Genomic DNA, 21002 nt, shown 5'->3' on the forward strand with positions numbered 1-21002 from the left:
TAGCATGCACCTGTAATCCCAGCTACTTGGAGGCCGAGGGAGGAGAATCACTTGAACCTGGGAGGTGGAGTTTGCAGTGAGCCGAGATCGCACCATTGCACTCCAGCCTAGGCAACAAGAGTGAAATTCCATCTCAAAAGAGAGAAAGAGAGAAAGAGGAAGGAAGGAAGGAAGAAGCAAGGAAGGAAGGAGGGAGGGAGGGAAGGAAGGAAGGAAGGAAGGAAGGAAGGAAGGAAGGAAACGATGGACGGGACAATTTCTTGGGCATAAAGAATGAGTTCATCTTGACTATGTTGAATTTTTTTATACAATAGCTTTGTTGAAATATAATTCCCATACCACACAGTTCACCCATTGAAAGTGTATAGTTCAATGGTTTTTAGTACATTTAGTTATGAAACCATCACTATAATCCATTTCAGAACATGTTTATCATTCCTCAAAGAAATTCTGCACCCGTTATCAGTCACTCGCCAATTTTCTTCAGCCTTCTTCCCAGCCCTAGGTAACCACTTTCTGTCTCTATGGGTTTGCGTATTCTGAACATTTTGTTATCAATTGAATCATACCACATGGAGTCTGTTATGAATGGCTTCTTTCATTTAGCAAATGTCTTCAAAGGTTCAGCCATGTTCTAGCATGGATAGTACGTTTTACTGCAGAGTAATATTCCACTGCACAGGCATAATGCAACTTGTTTATCCACGCATCTACTGATGAACTTTTGGGTTGTTTCCAGCTTGGGGCTATTATAAATAATGCTATGAGCATTCACTGAACAAGTTTTTGTCTAAACACATGTTTTTCCTTCTTTTCGATATATACCTAGCAGTGGAATTGTTAAGCCATGTAGGAATTCTGTTTAACTTTTTGAGGAACTGCCATGCTGTTTTCCATAGAGGTTGAACCATTTTACATTCTCATCAGCAATGCACAAGGGTTACAATTTCTCCCCCTTTGTCAAACCTTGTTAGTGTCTGACTTTTTGATTATAACCTTCCCCATGGGTGTGATTCCCCAAGTGGCATCTTGTGGTTTTGATTTGTATTTCCCTAATGACTAATGATGCTGAGCATGTAATCATGTTTATCAGCCATTCATGCATTTTCATCTGGAGAACTATCCATTCAGATCTTTTGCCCATTTTTAACTTGAATTGTCTTGTGTTGAGTTGTCAGAGTTCCTTATGTATTCTAGATACAGGTCCCTCAGATACATGATTTGTAAGTATTTTCTCACATCCTGTGTCATCTTTTCAGTTACTTGCTGGCGTCCTTTGAAACAAAAGTTTTTAGTTGTGATGAAGTTCAGTTCATCTGTTTCTTCTTTTGCTGTGTGTGCTTTTATTATCTAAGAAACCATTTCCTAATTGGAAGTCATTAAGATTTATGCCTATGTTTTCTTCCAAGACAAATATGGATTTTTGTGTGTATGTTTAAGAACTGGCGGACTAAGAAAAGAAATGCAAAGTAATGCTACCATTACTTATAACAAGGTTAAATTTTTCTTTTTCTTTTTTTTGAGATGGATCTCACCTGCTGCCCAGACTAGAGTGCAGTTACCCCATCTTGGCTCACTGCAACCTCCGCCTCCCAGGTTCAAGATTCTTCTCCTGAGTAGCTGGGATTACCGGCACGCACCACCACACCCGGCTAATTTTTGTATTTTTAGTAAAGATGGGGTTTCACCATATTGGTCAGGCTGGTCTTGAACTCTTGACCTCAGGTGATCTGCCTGCCTTGGCCTCCCAAAGTGCTGGGATTACAGGCATGAGCCACTGTCCCTGCTGATGTTAAATGTTTCCATGTGACAATTCTCAAATGATCTCTCCTTAAATATCTATTGACTTATAAAAATGACAAGCATAATCATAATGGTAAAATAAATTCAGCTGAGCAATAGCATATTAAGATAATGAAACAATAATTCTCAAAGTTGGTGAAGATTCTCCATATGATGTTACTTAAAATTATCATGTGAATTTCAAATTCTTTCGACTACAACTTCAAAGTGTTCTTTTATTTCCAGAATTCCCTCATGGCTACAAGAATATTAAAAACAAGTCAAACTTTCTAATCTAAAAATGACAACATGGCATTTTAATGGTTTCTTAAATTATCTGGACTAGAGGGAACATTCTTGCAATTGCACATTTTGCATTGTTTTTTTTGGGAGACCTAAGGTTTTCAAAAAGCAAATTTGTTTCACTTGCTTCTTTCTTCTTTAAAAGGAGTAGAGATGGTGGAACGAACAGCATCCCACCTCTGGGTGTATGTTTGTTTCTAGGCCAGTCCTGAAGCCCTTGGTCAAATTCAGCCTGGTCCTACAGATTCCAGATACAACCAGATGCAGAGCTGGATGCATGCCACCAGAGACCACGCCTGGGACCACTCAGCCACCCTCAAGCTAGAAATTATACTGTGGGTCTTCATGGAGGCTGTGGTCCATGTCCAACTTCATGGCTATTGGACTCTGTGCCTTCAGCAGGAAGGAGCAGTGACCAGAAAGATATCCGGGCTAGAGAGAAGAACAGAGAAAGAAGCTTCACTATTTCTTCATTTTTAAGGACTTTTCGTGACAGATGTCTCCTTCCCACCCACAACTTGGGTTTGTTTTTTCCATCTTGATGAAAATATTTGCATTTCAGTCAAAAAACAAGGAAGACTGTGATTTATGTTTCAGGATTTACATAATGATTTAGCGATCTCTTAATAGTCAGACATTGTTGATTGATTACAAAATATGACTCCTCACAGAACCCCTTCAACACCCCCATCCCTACTGGACAACCTCGTGCCCTTTTCTATTGCTTCTGAGCTTCCCTGGCAGGTGCTGAGTGCCCAGCACACTTCTTTCTGCTGGCCTCTGCCGGCCATGCCTCTGCTAAGTAGCTGAGCATCAGACTTGACATCAATCTGTGCCCCCATTGTCTTCCCACCTCCCCATAGTCTCCCCATTCCCCGACTATCTCCATGTCCCCCCATAGTCTCCCCACCCCCCCACTACCTCCCCATCTCCCCACTAATTCCCCATCCTCCTGCTATCTCCCCGACCCCTTGTTATCTCCCCATCCCCCACTATCTCCCCATCCCCCAACTCCCCACACCCTATCTCCCCATCCTCCCACTATCTCCCCATCCCCCCACTACTCCCCATCCCACCACTATCTCCCCACCCCACCACTATCTCCCCATCCTCCCACTATCTCCCCATCCTCCCACTATCTCCCCATCCTCCCACTATCTCCCCATCCTCCCACTATCTCCCCATCCTCCCACTATCTCCCCATCCTCCCACTATCTCCCCATCCCCCACTATCTCCCCATCCCCCACTAGCTCCCCATCCCCCACTAGCTCCCCATCCCCCACTAGCTCCCCATCCCCCACTATCCCCCATCCTCCCACTATCCCCATCCCCCACTAGCTCCCCATCCCCCACTATCTCCCCATCCCCCACTATCTCCCCATCCTCCACTATCTCCCCATCCCCCACTATCTCCCCATCCCCCACTATCTCCCCATCCCCCACTATCTCCCCATCCTCCACTATCTCCCCATCCCCCACTATCTCCCCATCCCCCACTATCTCCCCATCCCCCACTATCTCCCCATCCCCCACTATCTCCCCATCCCACCACTATCTCCCCATCCCACCACTATCTCCCCATCCTCCCACTATCTCCCCATCCTCCCACTATCTCCCCATCCTCCCACTATCTCCCCATCCTCCCACTATCTCCCCATCCTCCCACTATCTCCCCATCCCCCACTATCTCCCCATCCCCCACTAGCTCCCCATCCCCCACTAGCTCCCCATCCCCCACTAGCTCCCCATCCCCCACTAGCTCCCCATCCCCCACTAGCTCCCCATCCCCCACTATCTCCCCATCCCCCTCTATCTCCCCATCCCCCTTTATCTCCCCATCCACCACTATCTCCCCATCCTCCACTATCTCCCCATCCTCCCACTATCTCCCCATCCTCCACTATCTCCCCATCCCCCTTTATCTCCCCATCCCCCACTATCCCCATCCCCCACTATCTCCCCATCCTCCACTATCTCCCCATCCTCCCACTATCTCCCCATCCTCCCACTATCTCCCCATCCCCCACTATCTCCCCATCCCCCTCTATCTCCCCATCCCCCTTATCTCCCCATCCCCCCGCTATCTCCCCATCCCCCTGCTATATTCCCATCCCCCTCTATCTCCCCATCCTCCCACTATCTCCCCATCCCACCACTATCTCCCCATCCCCCCGCTATCTCCCCATCCCTCCGCTATCTCCCCATCCCCCTGCTATATTCCCATCCCCCTCTATCTCCCCATGCCCCTATCTCCCCATCCTCCCACTATCTCCCCATCCCCTACTATCTCCCCATCCTCCCATTGTCCCCCCATTGTCTCCTGGCTTCTGTGTCCGCTCCTCCCAGGAGATGGCAGAGCTCTCAGCAGGGGCCCCGCCACTCCTCTTCCCTTGCCTTTGGTAATGCTGATGACCAAGGAGTGACACTCATCTTCCAGGGTGACAGCACGACCCCAAATGCCAGTGCTCCCCACCCTGATGTGGAGCCAAACCAAATGGTGCCTTCAGATAAGGCGACAGAGTGGACAACAGTGATCACAGGAGAGAGAAAGGGGAGCTTGGTGCACTGGGCCAGCCTAGCCCTCTAGGGATTTCTGTACATTGATGTGATTATTAGCTGCAATTACTGCAATCAGCTTTGTTTTCTTCAAATTTTATACACCAAACACCTCATCTTAACATAGAGAATCTTTAAGAGGTCCGGATGGGGAAGTGCAAGCGTGCATTAGATGCATGGGCTGCTCAGTGGTCATTTCAACCTTCACCCGCTGAAGAGCCACCGTCCCCTCACATCTGTGGGGCAGGAGCAGCACACATTGTGTGTCCGAGTGTTTTAATGTGCAGCCACCGACAAGTCTCAAAATACACCCCATCCGCCTGCCTTGACAAATGGCCTGAAAGGTCAGGTTTGAAGTTAGGATTTTCAGATTCATCAAAGTTCTGTGCCAGATGGTGGTGGCATTGGAAGAGTCAGCTCCCAGCTCCCCGCTTCCCTTCCCAGCGCCAGTCCACCGACACGCAGAGTCCAAGTGCACTCATGAAGATCCTACCTGCAGACCCCACCTGCTCATCCAGGGTGTCCATCCTCTCTGCAGACCGCCAGCCCTCGGTGACTCTCGGCCTGATGTGCACCCCCCACAGCCTGGTGACACTCGGGAGGATGAGCTGGGGAGACCCAGACCTACAGGCAGGATTGAGCCGTGTGTGTAGGGTACTAGGGTTTGGACGGGAACAGGCTCCAGGTGGGCACATCCTTGACCCATGGGGAAGCCCACAGCCAGTGGACCAGATGGGGTCCTTCAAGTGGGCAGGACCTCTAGTCGAGGTCTAAGGGAAGCATTGCTCATGAATTATATCAATGGGAAAGTAAGATTCCACAAGGATAAGTAACTCACTTAAAGCGATGCAGCTAGCAAGCGGGAGGGCCAGGTTTCCAACCGCAGTCTCCAAGCCTCCCAAGCCTTCCTTTCTGCTCGAGAGTGACTTCAGATTTCAGTACAACAGATGTCTTCCTGAAAGAGAAGGTGTTTTGCATTTTGTCCCTGCTTTATAGTATCAAAGATGCCTTACCTTTGTTTTAAAACAAGACTCAGATTTAGTGATTCCAACTTACAGTTAGGAGTAGAGGGTCTTAAAAAAATCAAATCAAAGACCTCTAAGCCATGGAAAATATTAAAACAATTCACCATTTAGTTTCAGCTCAAAACCTCGAATGTTTCTGTGAGCCAGGCTATGTGCTGAGGCCTTGGACTGTTGAGCTAACTACAAATAAAAAGCAATTTTAAAAATATTTTGCAAGAAAAACATTCAGGCAGCCTGATGTCAAAATTAAGCATGTAGTGCATAACCTCACTCAACATACACTATCAATGCTTGAAAGTTATGTTTTGATTTCACAGTGTGGCCAAGTCATGGAGAAAGGATGTGGGGACAGGTGCGTGAGGTGGTGCTGGGGAGAGACAGTGAGTGAGAACCAGCTCCTGCCGCAGGGCACTGCTCTTCACTTGTTCTACTTAAATCACCCTTCCAAGAATGTTGAAAAACACCTTCAGTTGCCCTTTAAAATATTTCATCATGAGTTTAAATATTCACAAAGGGCATTGTTATGCAACATTTGAAAGACTGACATTTTAAAATAAAGATGAAATATCACTCTTTAAAATTTGCTAAGTGGAATTTAAATATCAATGCAATTTGCCATCATTACCCTTTTGTAAAAGGTGCCGAAACACTCTTTCTTAGCAGAAATTGTACATTGTTCCTTTTTCTCCTTGACCTCATAGATCTATTTCTTCTCCCTAGTTTTATCTTAATGAAAAATAGTTATGACAGTCTTTTGCCTCCCAATCATATTGTCTATAATAGAAATGTTCACATACCAGTGAAATTAAAAACTTGGTTTTGATTTTCTGTGGACCCATATCACAAGATGATTTCATATTTTGTCTGACCAGTCTCCCAGGGCACTCCTGAGGGAGGGAGGCCTTCATCGAAGACAGTAAAGGCATGGTAAAACAGATACAGCTCAATGCAATGTCATCACCCCTGCTGCTGACTGTCCATCTGAACTGCAACCCCCCTCCAGAAGGCTGAATCGCCCTGTTCCTATTCTGTGATTCACCGTCAGCAGAGCACATGCCAGACAAGGAAAGCACAAAGCCTGACTTGGGGTGGGGTACCTTGATTAAAGAAGTGTCTTGATTACAGAGACTCACAGACCCCACCATGTACCACATTTGACAGTAGTTTTAGCATTCAATAGTGAAATTCAGGATGGGTGAGAAATAGGTCTCTGTCACAGATGAAATGTCTCCCTCCAAATTCCCATACGGAATCCCTGCCCCCTAATGTGTGGGTACGAGGAGGTGGGGTAGTATCGTGTCATCATAAGAGTCCCGAGACAGCTTGCTTCCTCTCCCTACCATGTGAGTACGCCGAATCTGCTGGCACCTTGATCTTGGACGTCCAGCCTCTAGAACTGTGAGAAACAAATGTTTGCTTTTTAAGCCACCCAGTCCAAGGCATATTGTTGGAGTGGCCTGAGCTAAGATCGCTTCTTTCCTGAAAAGTGGGAGAAGAGGAATTAAGTTGAAAGAGAGTAAATGAAGAAGCACCGGCATGAACATCAGGTCACTTTTAGAAAAGAATGTGCTATGGGCTGACCTGTGTCCCCCAAAAACCTATGTTGAAGTCCTAACCCCAGCACCTCAGAGTGTGACTATTTGGAAACAGGATCATGAAAATGTCATCAGTTAAGATGAGGTCATGCTGGGGTAGGTAATCCAATGTGTCCTGATGACAGAGACACAAGCGGAGAAAAACGTCAGTGACAATAGAGGCAGAGCCCTGGGCAATGCAGCTGCAAGCCAAGGACCGTGAGGTGAGGACTGCCAGATGAGGACTACGAGGTGGGGACTGCCAGGTGAGGACCACACTGAGGACCACCAGGTGAGGACTGTGAGATGAGGACCGCCAGGTGAGGACTGCCGGCCACCAGTGGCAGCTGGAAGAGGTGAGGAAGGCTTCCACCCAGAGTGTCGGAGGGCAAGTGGCCTGGCTGAAACCTTCATGTACAACGTCTGGCCCCTAAATCATGAGAACAAATTTCTGTTGTTCTAAGCCACGCAGCTGTGGTATGCTTGGTTACAGCAGCCTAAGGAAACTTGCACAATCTAGGTAGAAGCTGACGATCTGGAAACTGGTTCCCTGACACCATCTGTGTCTGCACACCCCTTAGAAAGGCTACACTGCAAAGGATAATCTGCTTCCAGAACTTCCACTTGCCTTCGTCTAGACACCTCCAGAGGAAGGGAGATACCTCTTCCAACCAGAGCCCTAATCGACTCAAACCCAGGAGGTGAGCAGTCGACGCATGTGCACCCAACACAGTCAGGTGTTACAGGAAGGGGGTCCCAATCTAGACCCCAGGAGAGGGTTCTTGGGTCTCGCGCATGAAAGAATTCAGGGTGAGTCCGCAGTGCAAAGTAAAAACAACTTTATTAAGAAAGTCAAGGAATAGGCCGGAAGCAGTGGCTCACGCCTGTCATTCCAGCCTGAGGTGGGTGGATTGCCTGAGGTCAGGAGCTCGAGACCAGCCTGGCTAACATGGTAAAACCCCATCTCTACTAAAAATAAAAAAAAAAAATTAGCCAGGCGTGGTGGCACACGCCTGTAGTCTCAGCTACTCGGGAGGCTGGGGCAGGAGAATCACTTGAACCCGGGAGTCGGAGGTTGCAGTGAGCCAAGATCGCGCCACTGCACTCCAGCCTGGTGACAGAGCAAGAGTCCGTCTCAAAAAAATAAATAAATAAATAAATAAAAGTTTACTTTGCCAAGGTTGAGGACATGCCCGTGACAAAGCATCAGGAGGTCCTAACGACATGTCTCCAAGGTGGTCTGGGCACAGCTTGGTTTTACGCATTTTAGGGAGACATGAGACATCAATCAATATATGTAAGAAGTACACTGGTTCTGTCTGGAAAGGCGGGACATCTTGAAGCAAAGACAGGAAGACTCAAAGTGGGAGGGCACTTCCAGGTCACCGACAGGTGAGACAGAAAGGGTTGCATTCTTCTGAGTTTCTGATTAGCCTTTCCAAAGGAAGCAATCAGATATGCCTCTATCTCAGTGAGCAGAGGGGTGACTGAGTAGAACGGGAGGCAGCTTGGCCCTAAGCAGTTTCCAGCTTGAGTTTTCCTTAGTGATTTTGGAGGCCCAAGATGTTTTCCTTTCACAACCAGCAGATGAAGAGAAGGGCAGCCTCTGAAGTCGCTCATCTCTCTGAAGGGAAAGCAACAGAGAAAAAAATGTCAAATATCTTTCCTTGAGATTCTGGGCTGCACAAACTGTAAATATGAAAAATAGGAAGTAAACTGTCTCCTTTACTCCACATGTTGTTCCCAAAACACATGAAGAAAAATTGCCAGCCACGGCAGCAAATTGCTGAGTCACTGATAAAAATGTCAAAGTTCAACTGTTATGCTTCTTAACGATAAACAGATACTATTAGTCAACATCTTAAAAATGATTTATAAGTTAACCCTTTAACATCATCTAAGGTATGACAGACCCACTTCGACTCACCCCCTGGTTGATTTAGGAGCAATGTTTTAAAAAGTACTAAGATGTGAAGCTTTATAGCTAAAAATCACAACCAAAAATATTGAAATATTTACACAGGTCCCTTAACAAGTGCTGTAATTTATTTTGAAATAGAAACTGCTTGTCAACCTTGAGTGACTGAAGAAGGCAAAGGCGGTGCATGCTATTTGATTATAAAGGTTGTACTCTATAAGAACAACACAATTCCTCTCCACTGCGTGCAGTCACTTCTGAAGAAGCTTGTGGTTTCCCAGCTCACGCCAGTGCAAACGCAGTCACAGCCAACGACACAAGTACTGGGGTCTAACAAACTCAGCTTTCCAGTTTCCACATTTAAAAGAGTAACACATAAGGAAGAGAATAATAAATGGGAAGTAAAATGACTGAATCAGCCCCTTAGAGCCCCAAGGAGGAGACAGAGCCACATCAGAACTCTTCAGAGCTCAACACGAGCTGCTAAATTTCTTCAAAGATCAGATTCGAATGTCCCATAATCTCCTTATAAATTAGAAAACCAGCCTTTCCTTAGAAGAGTTTATAAACAACTCTCCCCTCTGAATGAGGAATTCTTAAGATTTTAGAACCTATGACACCGAGAATGTCTTTGCAATGATACCTGGAAGCTGAGAGAACGGACACTTGTGATGCCCGCCCCTGGCTCATGCGTTTATGCCCACTCCTGGTTCATGCGTTTTTAAGTTGCTGATGTTTTTCAGTCAGTGAAGATAAGAAGTCTCTTTCATAGGCCTGTAGGCTACTTTCTCTTTTCCTTTTTTTTTTTTGAGACGGAGTTTTGCTCTTGTTGCCCTGCTGGAGTGCAATGGTGTGATGTCGGCTCACTGTAACCTCAGCCTCCTGGGTTCAAGCAATTCTCCTGCCTCAGCCTCCCAAGTAGCTGGGATCACAGGCATGCACCACCGTGCCCTGCTAATTTTGTATTTTTAGTAGAGACAGGGTTTCACCATGTTGGTCAGGCTGGTCTTGAACTCCTGACCTCAAGTGATCTACCCATCTTGGCCTCCCAAAGTGCTGGGACAACAGGTGTGAGCCACGATGCCCGGCCACTACTTTCTTTTTAAGATCTATTTCAAGTAGAACAATTATTAGAAATCCTTAAACTATAATTTCTGGCCTTTCTTAATTTCCTTGAAAACAGAAACTACATCAGAAGCATACAATACATGGTTACTCAATGAGATGTGACGATGTGAAAGGAGACACTCAAACCTATTTCCCCCACTCAAGTCCTATGGCCTCCCTGGATCTGAAAGAGTAACACATTGAAGGATTCCTCCAAATAATCAGATTCTAAACATTAAAGACAATTATACACCAAACAGGCAAACACGGTGCATACTTTAAAAGCCAGATATATTTTTAAAAGATCATGCTTACAATAAGTAAATTACATATTAAGGAAACATCAAAATAAAGTAGATGAATAAAAAGGCACACTCGAAAAATGTGAGCGCCGAAAGGACGGTTCTTTTTGTTTTGTGTCTAATGTCAGAAGGAAGAGAAAGAGATATATTAAAATCATTGTTTTCAAGTGAAGGTTTCTGTCAGTTGAAGTAGTTAGCAATGGCTTCTTTTCTCCTGTGTCCAAAGCAGGCTTTTCCTGTGCTGGCTTCTGAGGAGGTATTCAGTCTTCGGCCATGTATAGGCGATACATGAAGGCAACGGCCAGTGCAGAGATGGCAGGGATCACCCAGTTGGTCCACCAACTAGAAAGACACAAAAAGCAAAGATGCTGACATCATGTGCACTGTGGTGAACTCAACATCTTTGCCTTTTCTAACAGAAAATTACCAGGGCATGTTTTTCTTAACTCTGTAACCAATTTTGCTGAGAAGGCAACCTGGATTTGCTAAAAGTGACATGAGTGTAATGCATGCCCTGCTATATGTAGGGTAGGAATCACTCTGCCCTACTGGCTTTATGAGAAAACTCATGCCCCACTTGGCCGGGAGCGGTGGCTCATGCCTGTAATCCCAGCACTTTGGGAGGCCAAGGAGGACAGATCACTTGAGGTCAGGAGTTCGGGACTAGCCTGGCCAACATGGTAAAACCCTCTACCAAACAATATAAAAATTAGCTGGGTGTGGTGGCAGTAGCTAATTTGTAATCTCAGCTACTGGGGAGGAGGCTGGGGCAGGAGAATCGTTTGAACCTGGGAGGCAGAGGTTGCAGTGAGCCGAGATGGCCCCATTGCATTCCAGCCTGGGCTATAGAGCAAGACTCTGTCTCAAAAACAAACTAACAAAAATAAACCAACAAAAATAAACCAACAAAAATAAACAAACCAAAAAACGAATGCCCCACCAGCTGTAAAGTTGAAGAGTATGGGCCCTGTGATTATTAAGGCTGCCATTAACACCACAGCTTTAAGCTTAGGTTTGGAAAATCGAATCTTTGCAACCTGTGCTGAAGTGGATTTAAAGGGTTAAGAAACGGAATGGCCAAACTACTTTGTGTGTGGTCCACAGGTGTACATTCACGCCCCCACCAAAAAAACGCCTAATTTACAGTCCTGATGCATAGAAGTTCGATCTGTAAATTTTACAGATTACAAATCAAATCAGAGACAAAGGAGGGATGAGCTATAATTTCTAACTGAATCTTTAAATTAGATTTGAATCTTTAGATTTCGATCTTTGACTTGATTTCTTAGAAAATGGAAATTAATGTGTAGGCTTCAGAAACAGACTAGGTCTACATATGTGTTTCATAGGGATTGTAAGTACAGCCGTTTCATAAGGATTACAAGTGTCACTTTCATAAGAATTACAAGCATAACTTTTGTCTTAGTGGGATTTGGTGGGGTTTTTCAATTTCACTTTAGAAAGAAACTGGCTTGTTAATGAAGAGTAGGGTGAAATACTGCCTGCGGGCAGGGAATATTCCAAAACACCAACAGACTGAGGCAGTTAAATTTGACAGGATGAAATACAAATGTGTGGTTTTGAGCTTGGGTCCCAAAAAGGGGCTACTGCGGAAGTCAATATGGTAGAGCTGCCAAAAATGTGAATATGCACTTGGACTCTCATAAACAAATCTGGTGCCTAGAACAATTGAGTCATGCTACACGCAGATTACCGGCTTCAACTTTAAAGCTAACAAAAATGACAAAGGAAAACTGACCCGTGCTTAGGGAAATGTAATCACTAGAGTTTAAGAAACAGACGGATTGAAAGGAAGCAAATGGAATGTCTGCCTGGATGAGCCAGGGAGGTGCTGTGGGACTGGCCGCCTAAGATGCTGCCCTGGGGGAAAAGGAAATGCAATTGTTCTGTTTGTTCCTTGGGGTGGATGCAGCCAGCCAGTGAGATCACGTGGCAAGATCACGTGGCTGTGGACGGTGTTCACTGTCCCCTGCCTGAAAGCTTGGGGCTGAGCGCTCTGAACAGTCTGGCCTTCAGTGGAAAATTGCAGAGACAGCACAGTGTGAGGCCCAGGAACCCAGCAGGTGGGGGACGCACCTCATCCAACCTGGACCCATGAGCCTTCCCATCCACCACTGCTTTAAAAGAAAGCTCCCACATACCTGGAACTAGAATCAACAGTAGTGATAAGAGTTTCCTGAAACACGAGAGGAAAAAGTAAAGTAAGTTCAAGGGAATGCTGAACTTATTCCATTGACTCAAATCCTGTCTGAAAATAAGAACACAATATTTTATGAAATGCATTCTTCAGAAGATGTCAAAAAGGAAAATTATAAACTTCTTTTCACTAAAATGCCTAACTTTGTTTTTTTCCAGAATAAAATATTTTAATCATCATCTATATTTACTTAAGGACATAACCTCAATAATTTAAAAACATTCAAAATCAGTATGCTACATAAAATATCTTGCACACGCTAGGCATCTAAATACTTTAATGCAGAAACTGAAAAGAGACATTCATGTTCACATACACATAATCCCATGTCACCTTTAGAAAAAGCAGTTTAATTCTTCAAAAGCATGAACAACACAATGTTCAATAAAAAAAATCAGTTATTTTATTCAAATCTGACGGATGTAAAAAAAGTGTACCTATATTACATTAAATACATGTGAACCAAAAAGAACGGCCATTTTAAATTCTACACTCTAGGCCAACTTTTCCGGGGTGCTGCTTTAATTCTCACCAGACGGTACCAGCAGGACACCAAACCAGCCTCACAGGACTGCTCTGCTGGCATCACACTTGTCACCAGCTGGTCACTGTCAGCCTAACAGCAAATCCCCAAATAAGAAAGCCCTGTTTTTATCCTCCAGGGCTTTCTGGGAGCAGCTCTTTTGAGTAGCACTAAAGTGAATGGACAATGATTCTGGAAAAACGCATACTTCTCCACACAGCTGAAAAGCTAAGGTCTAGTGAAATATAAACTTTTTGGGGCTTGAGAATGGGTTAAGAAGCATTCTTTTGATGTTCCACACCAATATAAGCATTAGTGCCTCAAACAGAAGTTGCCATAAATAAGATAGCTTCAGATCTGCAGTTTCCCAAAGCACAGATAAAAAAGCATTAGCAAAACAATCAGCGGCCTGCAGTAAGGCAAAGCATCACTCTGCAAAGCACGTTAGAGAAACTCCCGTGAAAAGACAGACGCCTTTCAGGGAAACGCAAGCAAAGCAGTTATGAGACCCACCGACCTTGAAACATTGCCTTTAAGGTTCCTGACACAGTAGGGGAAAAAAAGGTAAGTCATTTAAAAAAAAATTGCAAATGTATTATCTATTCCAGCAATTTTAAAATCTTAGCATCTATAAAACGTATTCATAACTACGGCAAGAGGATTTTCCAAATTTTGTATATATGAATAAAATTAACAAAGATTGCTAGAAATAATCAAAATATACAAAAATGTTAGTTAGCTATTAGAGGACACAATCAGTTCCGAAACAAAAGAATCACTGAAGGTAAAATATGATTGTCAAACTAGAAAGTTAAGCTTGAAACAACCAATGGAAGGCAAACACAAACATCCATGGCACTGTTAAAATGAGCACAGGCATTTCACCAACTGCTGACAACTCTGGAACCTCCCACCTGCCCTCCTGCTGCCTTCGTGGTTACCATGGGTGAGCGCTAAGGTTAAAACACTACTCTCGCACCAGCAACACCAGCAACAGCCACGAATTCTAAAGAGGGGAACCTGAAATAATCCTATCACCTTTTGATTGTTGATTATCTTCTTGGCTCTGTAGCCCAGGATGCTTGACAGTTGGAGGAAGTTTGAATTACCACTTCGCACTTTGATGAAAAAGTAATTGGTCTTTAGTGGTCAATGTTCTGAGGGCCTCACTTGGGTTTAGGGATGTGACTATCAAAGTATGTCAGCAATGAACAAGGAGAAAGACGTTGGTTTTTATGATTGGCTCTGCCACCCGTTCACTCCATGACTTTGAGGGTTCAACTTCAGTAAAAAGAGGTTAACAATCAAATCAGTGTGTCAGATCTGGGTGTGGCGGCTCATGCCTGTAATCCCAGCACTTTGGGAGGTCGAGACTGGTGGGTTGCTTGAGTCCAGCAGTTCAACACCAGTCTGGGCAACATGGTGAAACCCAAATACAAAAATTAGCTGGGCACAGTGCTGTGTCTATGGTCCAGCTACTCGGGAGGCTGAGGTGGGAGGATTGCTTGACCCTGGGAGGTGGATGTTGCAGTGAGTCGAGATCCATGCCACTGCACTCCAGCCTGGGCAACAGAGTGAGATCCCGTCTCAAAAAAATAAAACAAGTATGTCATGGATAATGACTTACGAAAGTCATGTGAATCCGTGTAAATTATAAGCTCCATAAATTATGAAAAGCATGCAAAGCCCAACAAGCTTTTGTGCATCACAGTCATCTCATTTATAAGTTCATCTAACATAACCCACTCTTTAGTTGGAAGCCTCTCTCTTCAGATACTGACAGAGTGATTTGATGTCTAACACCGGCAAGCCCAGAACCTAGAGAAGAAGCTTAAGGGACTGCAACTGACCAGCCTGAGATGGGTGCTGGATGGTTCTGGAGCATGTCTGTGAGTCGGGTGCTTAACACTTCCCAACTGCAATGTACTCACCTCCCTTGGCAGGTCTAACATGGAGATACTGTGAGGACCAAACAATTTCTATCAGAATGCCTTAAAAACTATAACCAAGAAAGGGTATTGCTACGACTAATATTCTCTATGTAAGCAAATGTGATAGAAACATTTATGTTCGATTAAAATGCATGCTTTCTAAGTCTACAAACATCTTAATCTGGTAACTTAACACGATGCTTTCCTTAGGGCAAGTTCAAGCTAATAATCTTTACTGCATTTTATTTCACTATTCAACTAGATATTTTAAGCAGACAACATTTCAAAAATTCAGACCACAGTGTACATTCTTCAACCTCTCGGAGATAGGTGGATGGGTTATACAGACACATGACAAAAGAAATACCTAAGGACACTCTTTACTTCTGCTAAACCAAAAGCACAAGAAAGATAAATCCAGAAAAGTGCTCATGTATTTCCTTTCATTTCATCTGCTTATGGCCTCTCAAAAAGGCCAGCAAGCTCTTGTCCCACATTCTTCCAGTTCTGCTCTCACTGAAGCAAAGTCACAATAAAGAAGAATTGTTTAAAAAAAAATATTCGGAAGTTAGTTAATCCGTAAACATCTCTGAAGAGATTAAAACGTCTACTTTAGGCTGGGTGTCATGGCTCACACCTGTAATCCCAGCACTTTGGGAGGCTGAAGTGGGTGAATGCCTGAGGTCAGGAGTTCAAGACCAGCCTGGCCAACATGGTGAAACCCCATCTCTACTAAAAATATAAAAAATTAGCTAGGCATGGTGGCAGGCGTCTATAATTCCAGCTACTTGGAAGACTGAGGCAGGAGAATTGCTTGAACCCAGCAGGTGGAGGTTGCAGTGAGCCGAGATCACGCCATTGCACTCCAGCCTGGGTGACAAGAGCAAAACTCCGTCTCAAAAATAAGCAAGCAGCCGGGCGCAGTGGCTCACACCTGTAATCCCAGCACTTTGGGAGGCCGAGGCGGGTGGATCACCTGAGGTCGGGAGTTCAAGACCAGCCAAACCAACATGGAGAAACCCGTCTCTACTAAAAATACAAAAATTAGCCAGGCATGGTGGTGCACGCCTGTAATCCCAGCTACTTGAGAGGCTGAGGCAGGAGAATCGCTTGAACCCAGGAGGCGGAGGTTGCGGTGAGCTGAGATCACACCATTGCACTCCAGCCTGGGCGAAAAGAGTGAAACTCCGTCTCAAAACAAAAAACAAAAAACAAACAAACAAAAAAAAACAAGCAAGCAAGCAAACAAACAAAAATCTACTTTAAAAAGTTAGTGGCCGGGCGCGGTGGCTCAAGCCTGTAATCCCAGCACTTTGGAGGCCGAGACGGGTGGATCACGAGGTCAGGAGATCGAGACCATCCTGGCTAACACGGTGAAACCCCGTCTCTACTAAAAATACAAAAACTAGCCGGGCGAGGTGGCGGGCGCCTGTAGTCCCAGCTACTCGGGAGGCTGAGGCAGGAGAATGGCGTAAACCCGGGAGGCGGAGCTTGCAGTGAGCTGAGATCCGGCCACTGCACTCCAGCCCGGCCGACAGAGCGAGACTCCGCCTCAAAAAAAAAAAAAAGTTAGTGTGATTTTCAAACTTCAGTGAGACCTTCCACACCTAACAAGCCGATCAAATATCAACTGCTAATGCTGGAATGAAGTAAGCCGTGTCTTAACACAAAGAGCTGTCACTCAGTGCTGTCAGGGGAGCTTTCTTTGATGCTAAAAGCTAAAGCCCCGGAATTGACCCCATAAACTTGCTCTGTTTCCAAAATATTCTCAGTATCAAAGTAATGGCCACTTTAAAATAGAAAATAAGAACAATAAATAGTAACGGGCAACTAATTCAACAGTATAGGTTGTAATACATGTGTTCTAAAAGCAAATAAAGAAGGAAAGGCTTTGTCCTTCAAACTGAAAGCAGTAATGCCAGGAGACATGGGTATAGTCTTACACCTACAAGTGTTTTCTGCTTGTCATCTTTATGGTTAGGGAAGCGGCTGGCCCTGCGGCCATCTAAGTTCATCTAATGAATCTTAAACCTTTGTTTTGCTATAGCTAAATGACTTACACCAAAATGATTACCATGCTGAACGCATGATAAAAAAATATACATTCTTCCCTTAAAAGACTTCAGAGTTGGGCCGGGCGCGGTGGCTCAAGCCTGTAATCCCAGCACTTTGGGAGGCCGAGACGGGCGGATCACGAGGTCAGAAGATCGAGACCATCCTGGCTAACACGGTGAAACCCCGTCTCTACTAAAAATACAAAAACTAGCCGGACGAGGTGGCAGGCGCCTGTAGTCCCAGCTACTCAGGAGGCTGAGGCAGGAGAATGGCGTAAATTCGGGAGGCGGAGCTTGCAGTGAGCTGAGATCCGGCCACTGCACTCCAGCCTGGGCGACAGAGGGAGACTCTGCCTCAAAAAAAAAAAAAAAAAAAGACTTCAGAGCAAAAGGAAAAACTTCATGCATCACAGAATTTCAGCTGTCCAAAAAGTAGCCTCAAAAAAAGTGCTAACGTCAAATGAACTCACAGCAAGCGTTCTGAGCAATTGTCACAGAGGCCATTCAAATTCTGAAGTCAATTTTTTATCTTCTGGAAGTACTCATATCATTAACATTGAACTTGAGTCTTTCTTGAATAAGGAGAGAATATACAAATAAAATTGCTTTGTACTAAACAGCATTACCCAAGACTTTTATTGTACTATCAGGGATGTTGAGGTAAATGTGGCCTTTAAGCTTATATTATTGGATTAACTGCTTTGATCCTTTTGTAGATTAAAGACGATGTCTTGGCAGCAACAACTCAAAAAATCAGCTCACCAGTTCTCGACACAAGCTCAGTGGGGTCTTGTTGTTGCACTTTCTCTAATAAAACCAAGAATTTACACTAAAACAAAAAATTATACTTTCTTTTTTGTCGTGTGTTTTAAGCAAAACTTTCCCCCAGAGTCCTTTAATTAGACACTAGAAACTACTTTGCCTACTTGTACTTTTCAGGAACTTAGGCTGTGCTCTTCCATTGTCACCCTACATTTATCTTCAAATATCAGTTAGACGGTCAGTTGAAAGAGAAAGGCTAGTGAATCATAACATAAAACTAGTATTGCCAGAGTTATTTTCCTTTCCCAAGGAAAAGTAAGTCAAAAGGGTACTATTTAATTTCATTAAATTCACCTGACAAATATTTATGACCACCTACTATGTCCAAGAGACTTACAGATGAAGAAGACATGAGACGTACCCTTAAAGATTTAAGTAATAAAACCACTGTCCATCCAGATTTTAAGTTCTCTGAAAATAAGGCTTGTGTCAAATCTTTTAGATCACAAGCAGTGCTACTACAAAACGTAGCTCTTCAAAGGGTATATATTGATAATTATGACGAAGAAAGTAGTTTAAGTATTGACAGCCTTAAAAAAATTACACACAAGCCATCCTAACAAATCATACTGACAGGTTTCCATAAATAAAAAATATTTGCTGAGCCAGTAGGTTACATATTCATTTATCTAGAAAGACCTGTGCTGGCCTCAGTCAGGTAAATAAAACACCTCTGCCTTCAGTTTGACAAGTATTAAATACAATGAGAACATCCAGAGACATTAGAGATGGTCACACTCACCGGAGGCTTGTTTAACTTCGCTCTGTCATCCTGCAAGGAAAAAATAAGGCATATTATGGAATTTAAAAATCTACAAAAGTACCACTTCCAAAATGTTGACTTTGAGATTTTAATTACAACTCAGTAATTACCATTTCAGATTCAACATTTAGCTATTAAACACAAAGTTTGATCCATCTGATTTAACAGCAAAAATGAGTAGCAGATTAAGTGCCAAGAGATATTTTCTATCTAGAGTTCCAAAGTTTAGAACGGCAGCCATGACAGTCCTCTGCACATGTTGATGTGCACACACCTTTATTAGACTCAGATTGTGATATGTAATTTAGGAGCAGCTGAAGACTAATTCTTCCCTTCTGTCCTCTCAGATTCCATTTGAGATTGTGCATGTGTCTCTTATGTGTGTGACCTCTTCAGTTAAGCCCTGCCATCTCCCAGGTTTAGAGTCATAAACTATTTCAACTTCAGGCTGAAGTTGTCAAAAAGACAGTGTGTTTAAAGGCTGGCCAGGGGGAAGCCCAGGGGGCAGATGAAGTAGAAATGCCACAGTCAGAGCCTGAAACCTAACCCACAGGTGGAAACAAGGATGGGATCAGGCATGTGTAAGGGCAGGCCTCCCTGATGACCCCAAAACAACTTAGCCTTTGTGAAGTATGGGATGAAAATATAGGGGCAAATAAACTTGTCAGATAAATGAAGTTTCCTCCCTCATAGTACATCTCCCCTACCACCAAAAACAAAATCAAACGAACCTCCCCACTCAATGAAGCTGTTCTCAAATGGATTTCCTACTTCCGAGCCTTCTATAAAGAACCTAATGTAACCTTTCCTTCATTCACAGTCATTACAGGAAGCATCAGTGGTATATGATAAGGCTTTTCCTGTATTTTTAAGAGTTTCTCAGTTTGCTCACTTGGAATGAGCGATTTTCCTGACAACTTAGGTTGATAGACTAGTGACATTTAACATGGTCATTTACAACTGCCACAGAAGGGTCTAAAATCATAACACAGCCCAACATGCCTGATCCCATCCTTGTTCATAGAAAAGCCAAATTAGAGCCAGGCGCGGTGACTCACACCTGTAATCCCAGCACTTTGGGAGGCCGAGGTGGGTGGATTACCTGAGGTCAGGAGTTCGAGCCCAACTTAGCCAATATAGTGAAACCCTGTCTCTACTAAAAATACAAAAAAATTAGCCAGGCACAGTGGCAGGAGCCTGTAATCCCAGCTACTTGGGAGGCTGAGGCAGGAGAATTGCTTGAACCCGGGAGGTGGAGGTTGCAGTGAGCTGAGATTGCACCATTGCACTCCAGCCTGAGCAACAGAGCGAGACTCTATCTCAAAAAAAAAAAAAAAAAGAAAGAAAGAAAAGCCAAATTAAGCCAGTTTCCAAAAGTTGGTCAACGGACTGGTCCAGCGCTGACATCCTTGAAGGTCTGGGGTACAGTAAGCGGAATACGGACAATGCACTAGTTCTACAGAAGGCAGAGCTTATTCATTTCACATAGCTCCATTTTTATATTTTTTAAATCATTTTTTAGAACTAAAATATCCTTGGTCTGATGAAAGTAGAAGTGGAATTCTTAATAAAAATATTGCGGTCAGAAAAGGAAAGAAAGCAATGCTGGGTTGATTCTCCCACCCTGTAAAAGGTGCCGCCCCACGGAACTTCTAGGACTGAGCAGCACTCCACTACCTGGGCGTGGCTGTGGGGTGCGGCATGCTGACTAAAACGAAGTGCCAGTAAAAAATGCATCCAGGCTGGGCACAGGGGCTCATGCCTGTAATCCCAGCACTTTGAGAGGCTGAGATGGGCAGATGGCTTGAACCCAGGAGTTTGAGACCAGCCTGGGCAACACAGTGAAACCCCATCTCTACAAAAAATATGAAATTTATCAGGTGTGATGGTGTGTGCCTGTAGTTCCAGCTACCAAGAGGCTGAGGCAGGAGGACGGCTTGAGCCCAGGAGGTGGAGGCTGCAGTGAGCCATGATCGTGCCACTGCACTCCAGCCTGGGTGACAGAGTAAGACCTGTCTCAAAAAAAAAAAAAAAAAAAGCAACAGTGAAATGCAAAGACATTTTTGGTCAATTTATTTGCGACAAAAATGGTGTCCTAAAATCAGGAGTTGTTTTTGCTTTAC

General features: G+C 44.3%; 1 protein-coding gene across 3 annotated transcripts in view; it reads right to left on the reverse strand.

Annotated features, from left to right (window-relative positions):
• Positions 1-10540: 10540 nt before the first annotated feature.
• The window catches only part of LOC117062319 (cytochrome b5), a 39795-nt gene continuing 29333 nt past the window's right edge, over positions 10541-21002 (reverse strand). The window contains exons 3-6 of one of the 3 annotated variants that reach the window (XR_004428308.1): positions 18859-18888; positions 13827-13850; positions 12731-12765; positions 10541-10910 (exon numbers count right to left, since the gene is read on the reverse strand). Coding sequence is in view for 2 of the 3 variants with exons in the window: in XM_033175755.1 (XP_033031646.1) it covers positions 10749-10910; positions 18859-18888 (192 nt within the window). In the remaining variant the exon portion in view is untranslated. The remainder of the gene's footprint in view (positions 10911-12730; positions 12766-13826; positions 13851-18858; positions 18889-21002) is intronic. The other 2 variants (XM_033175762.1, XM_033175755.1) reach the window with 2 other exon arrangements.

The sequence above is a fragment of the Trachypithecus francoisi genome, unplaced genomic scaffold (genome assembly GCF_009764315.1).
Source record: "Trachypithecus francoisi isolate TF-2019V2 unplaced genomic scaffold, Tfra_2.0 Contig01474, whole genome shotgun sequence".
NCBI classification, from domain to species: domain Eukaryota; kingdom Metazoa; phylum Chordata; class Mammalia; order Primates; family Cercopithecidae; genus Trachypithecus; species Trachypithecus francoisi.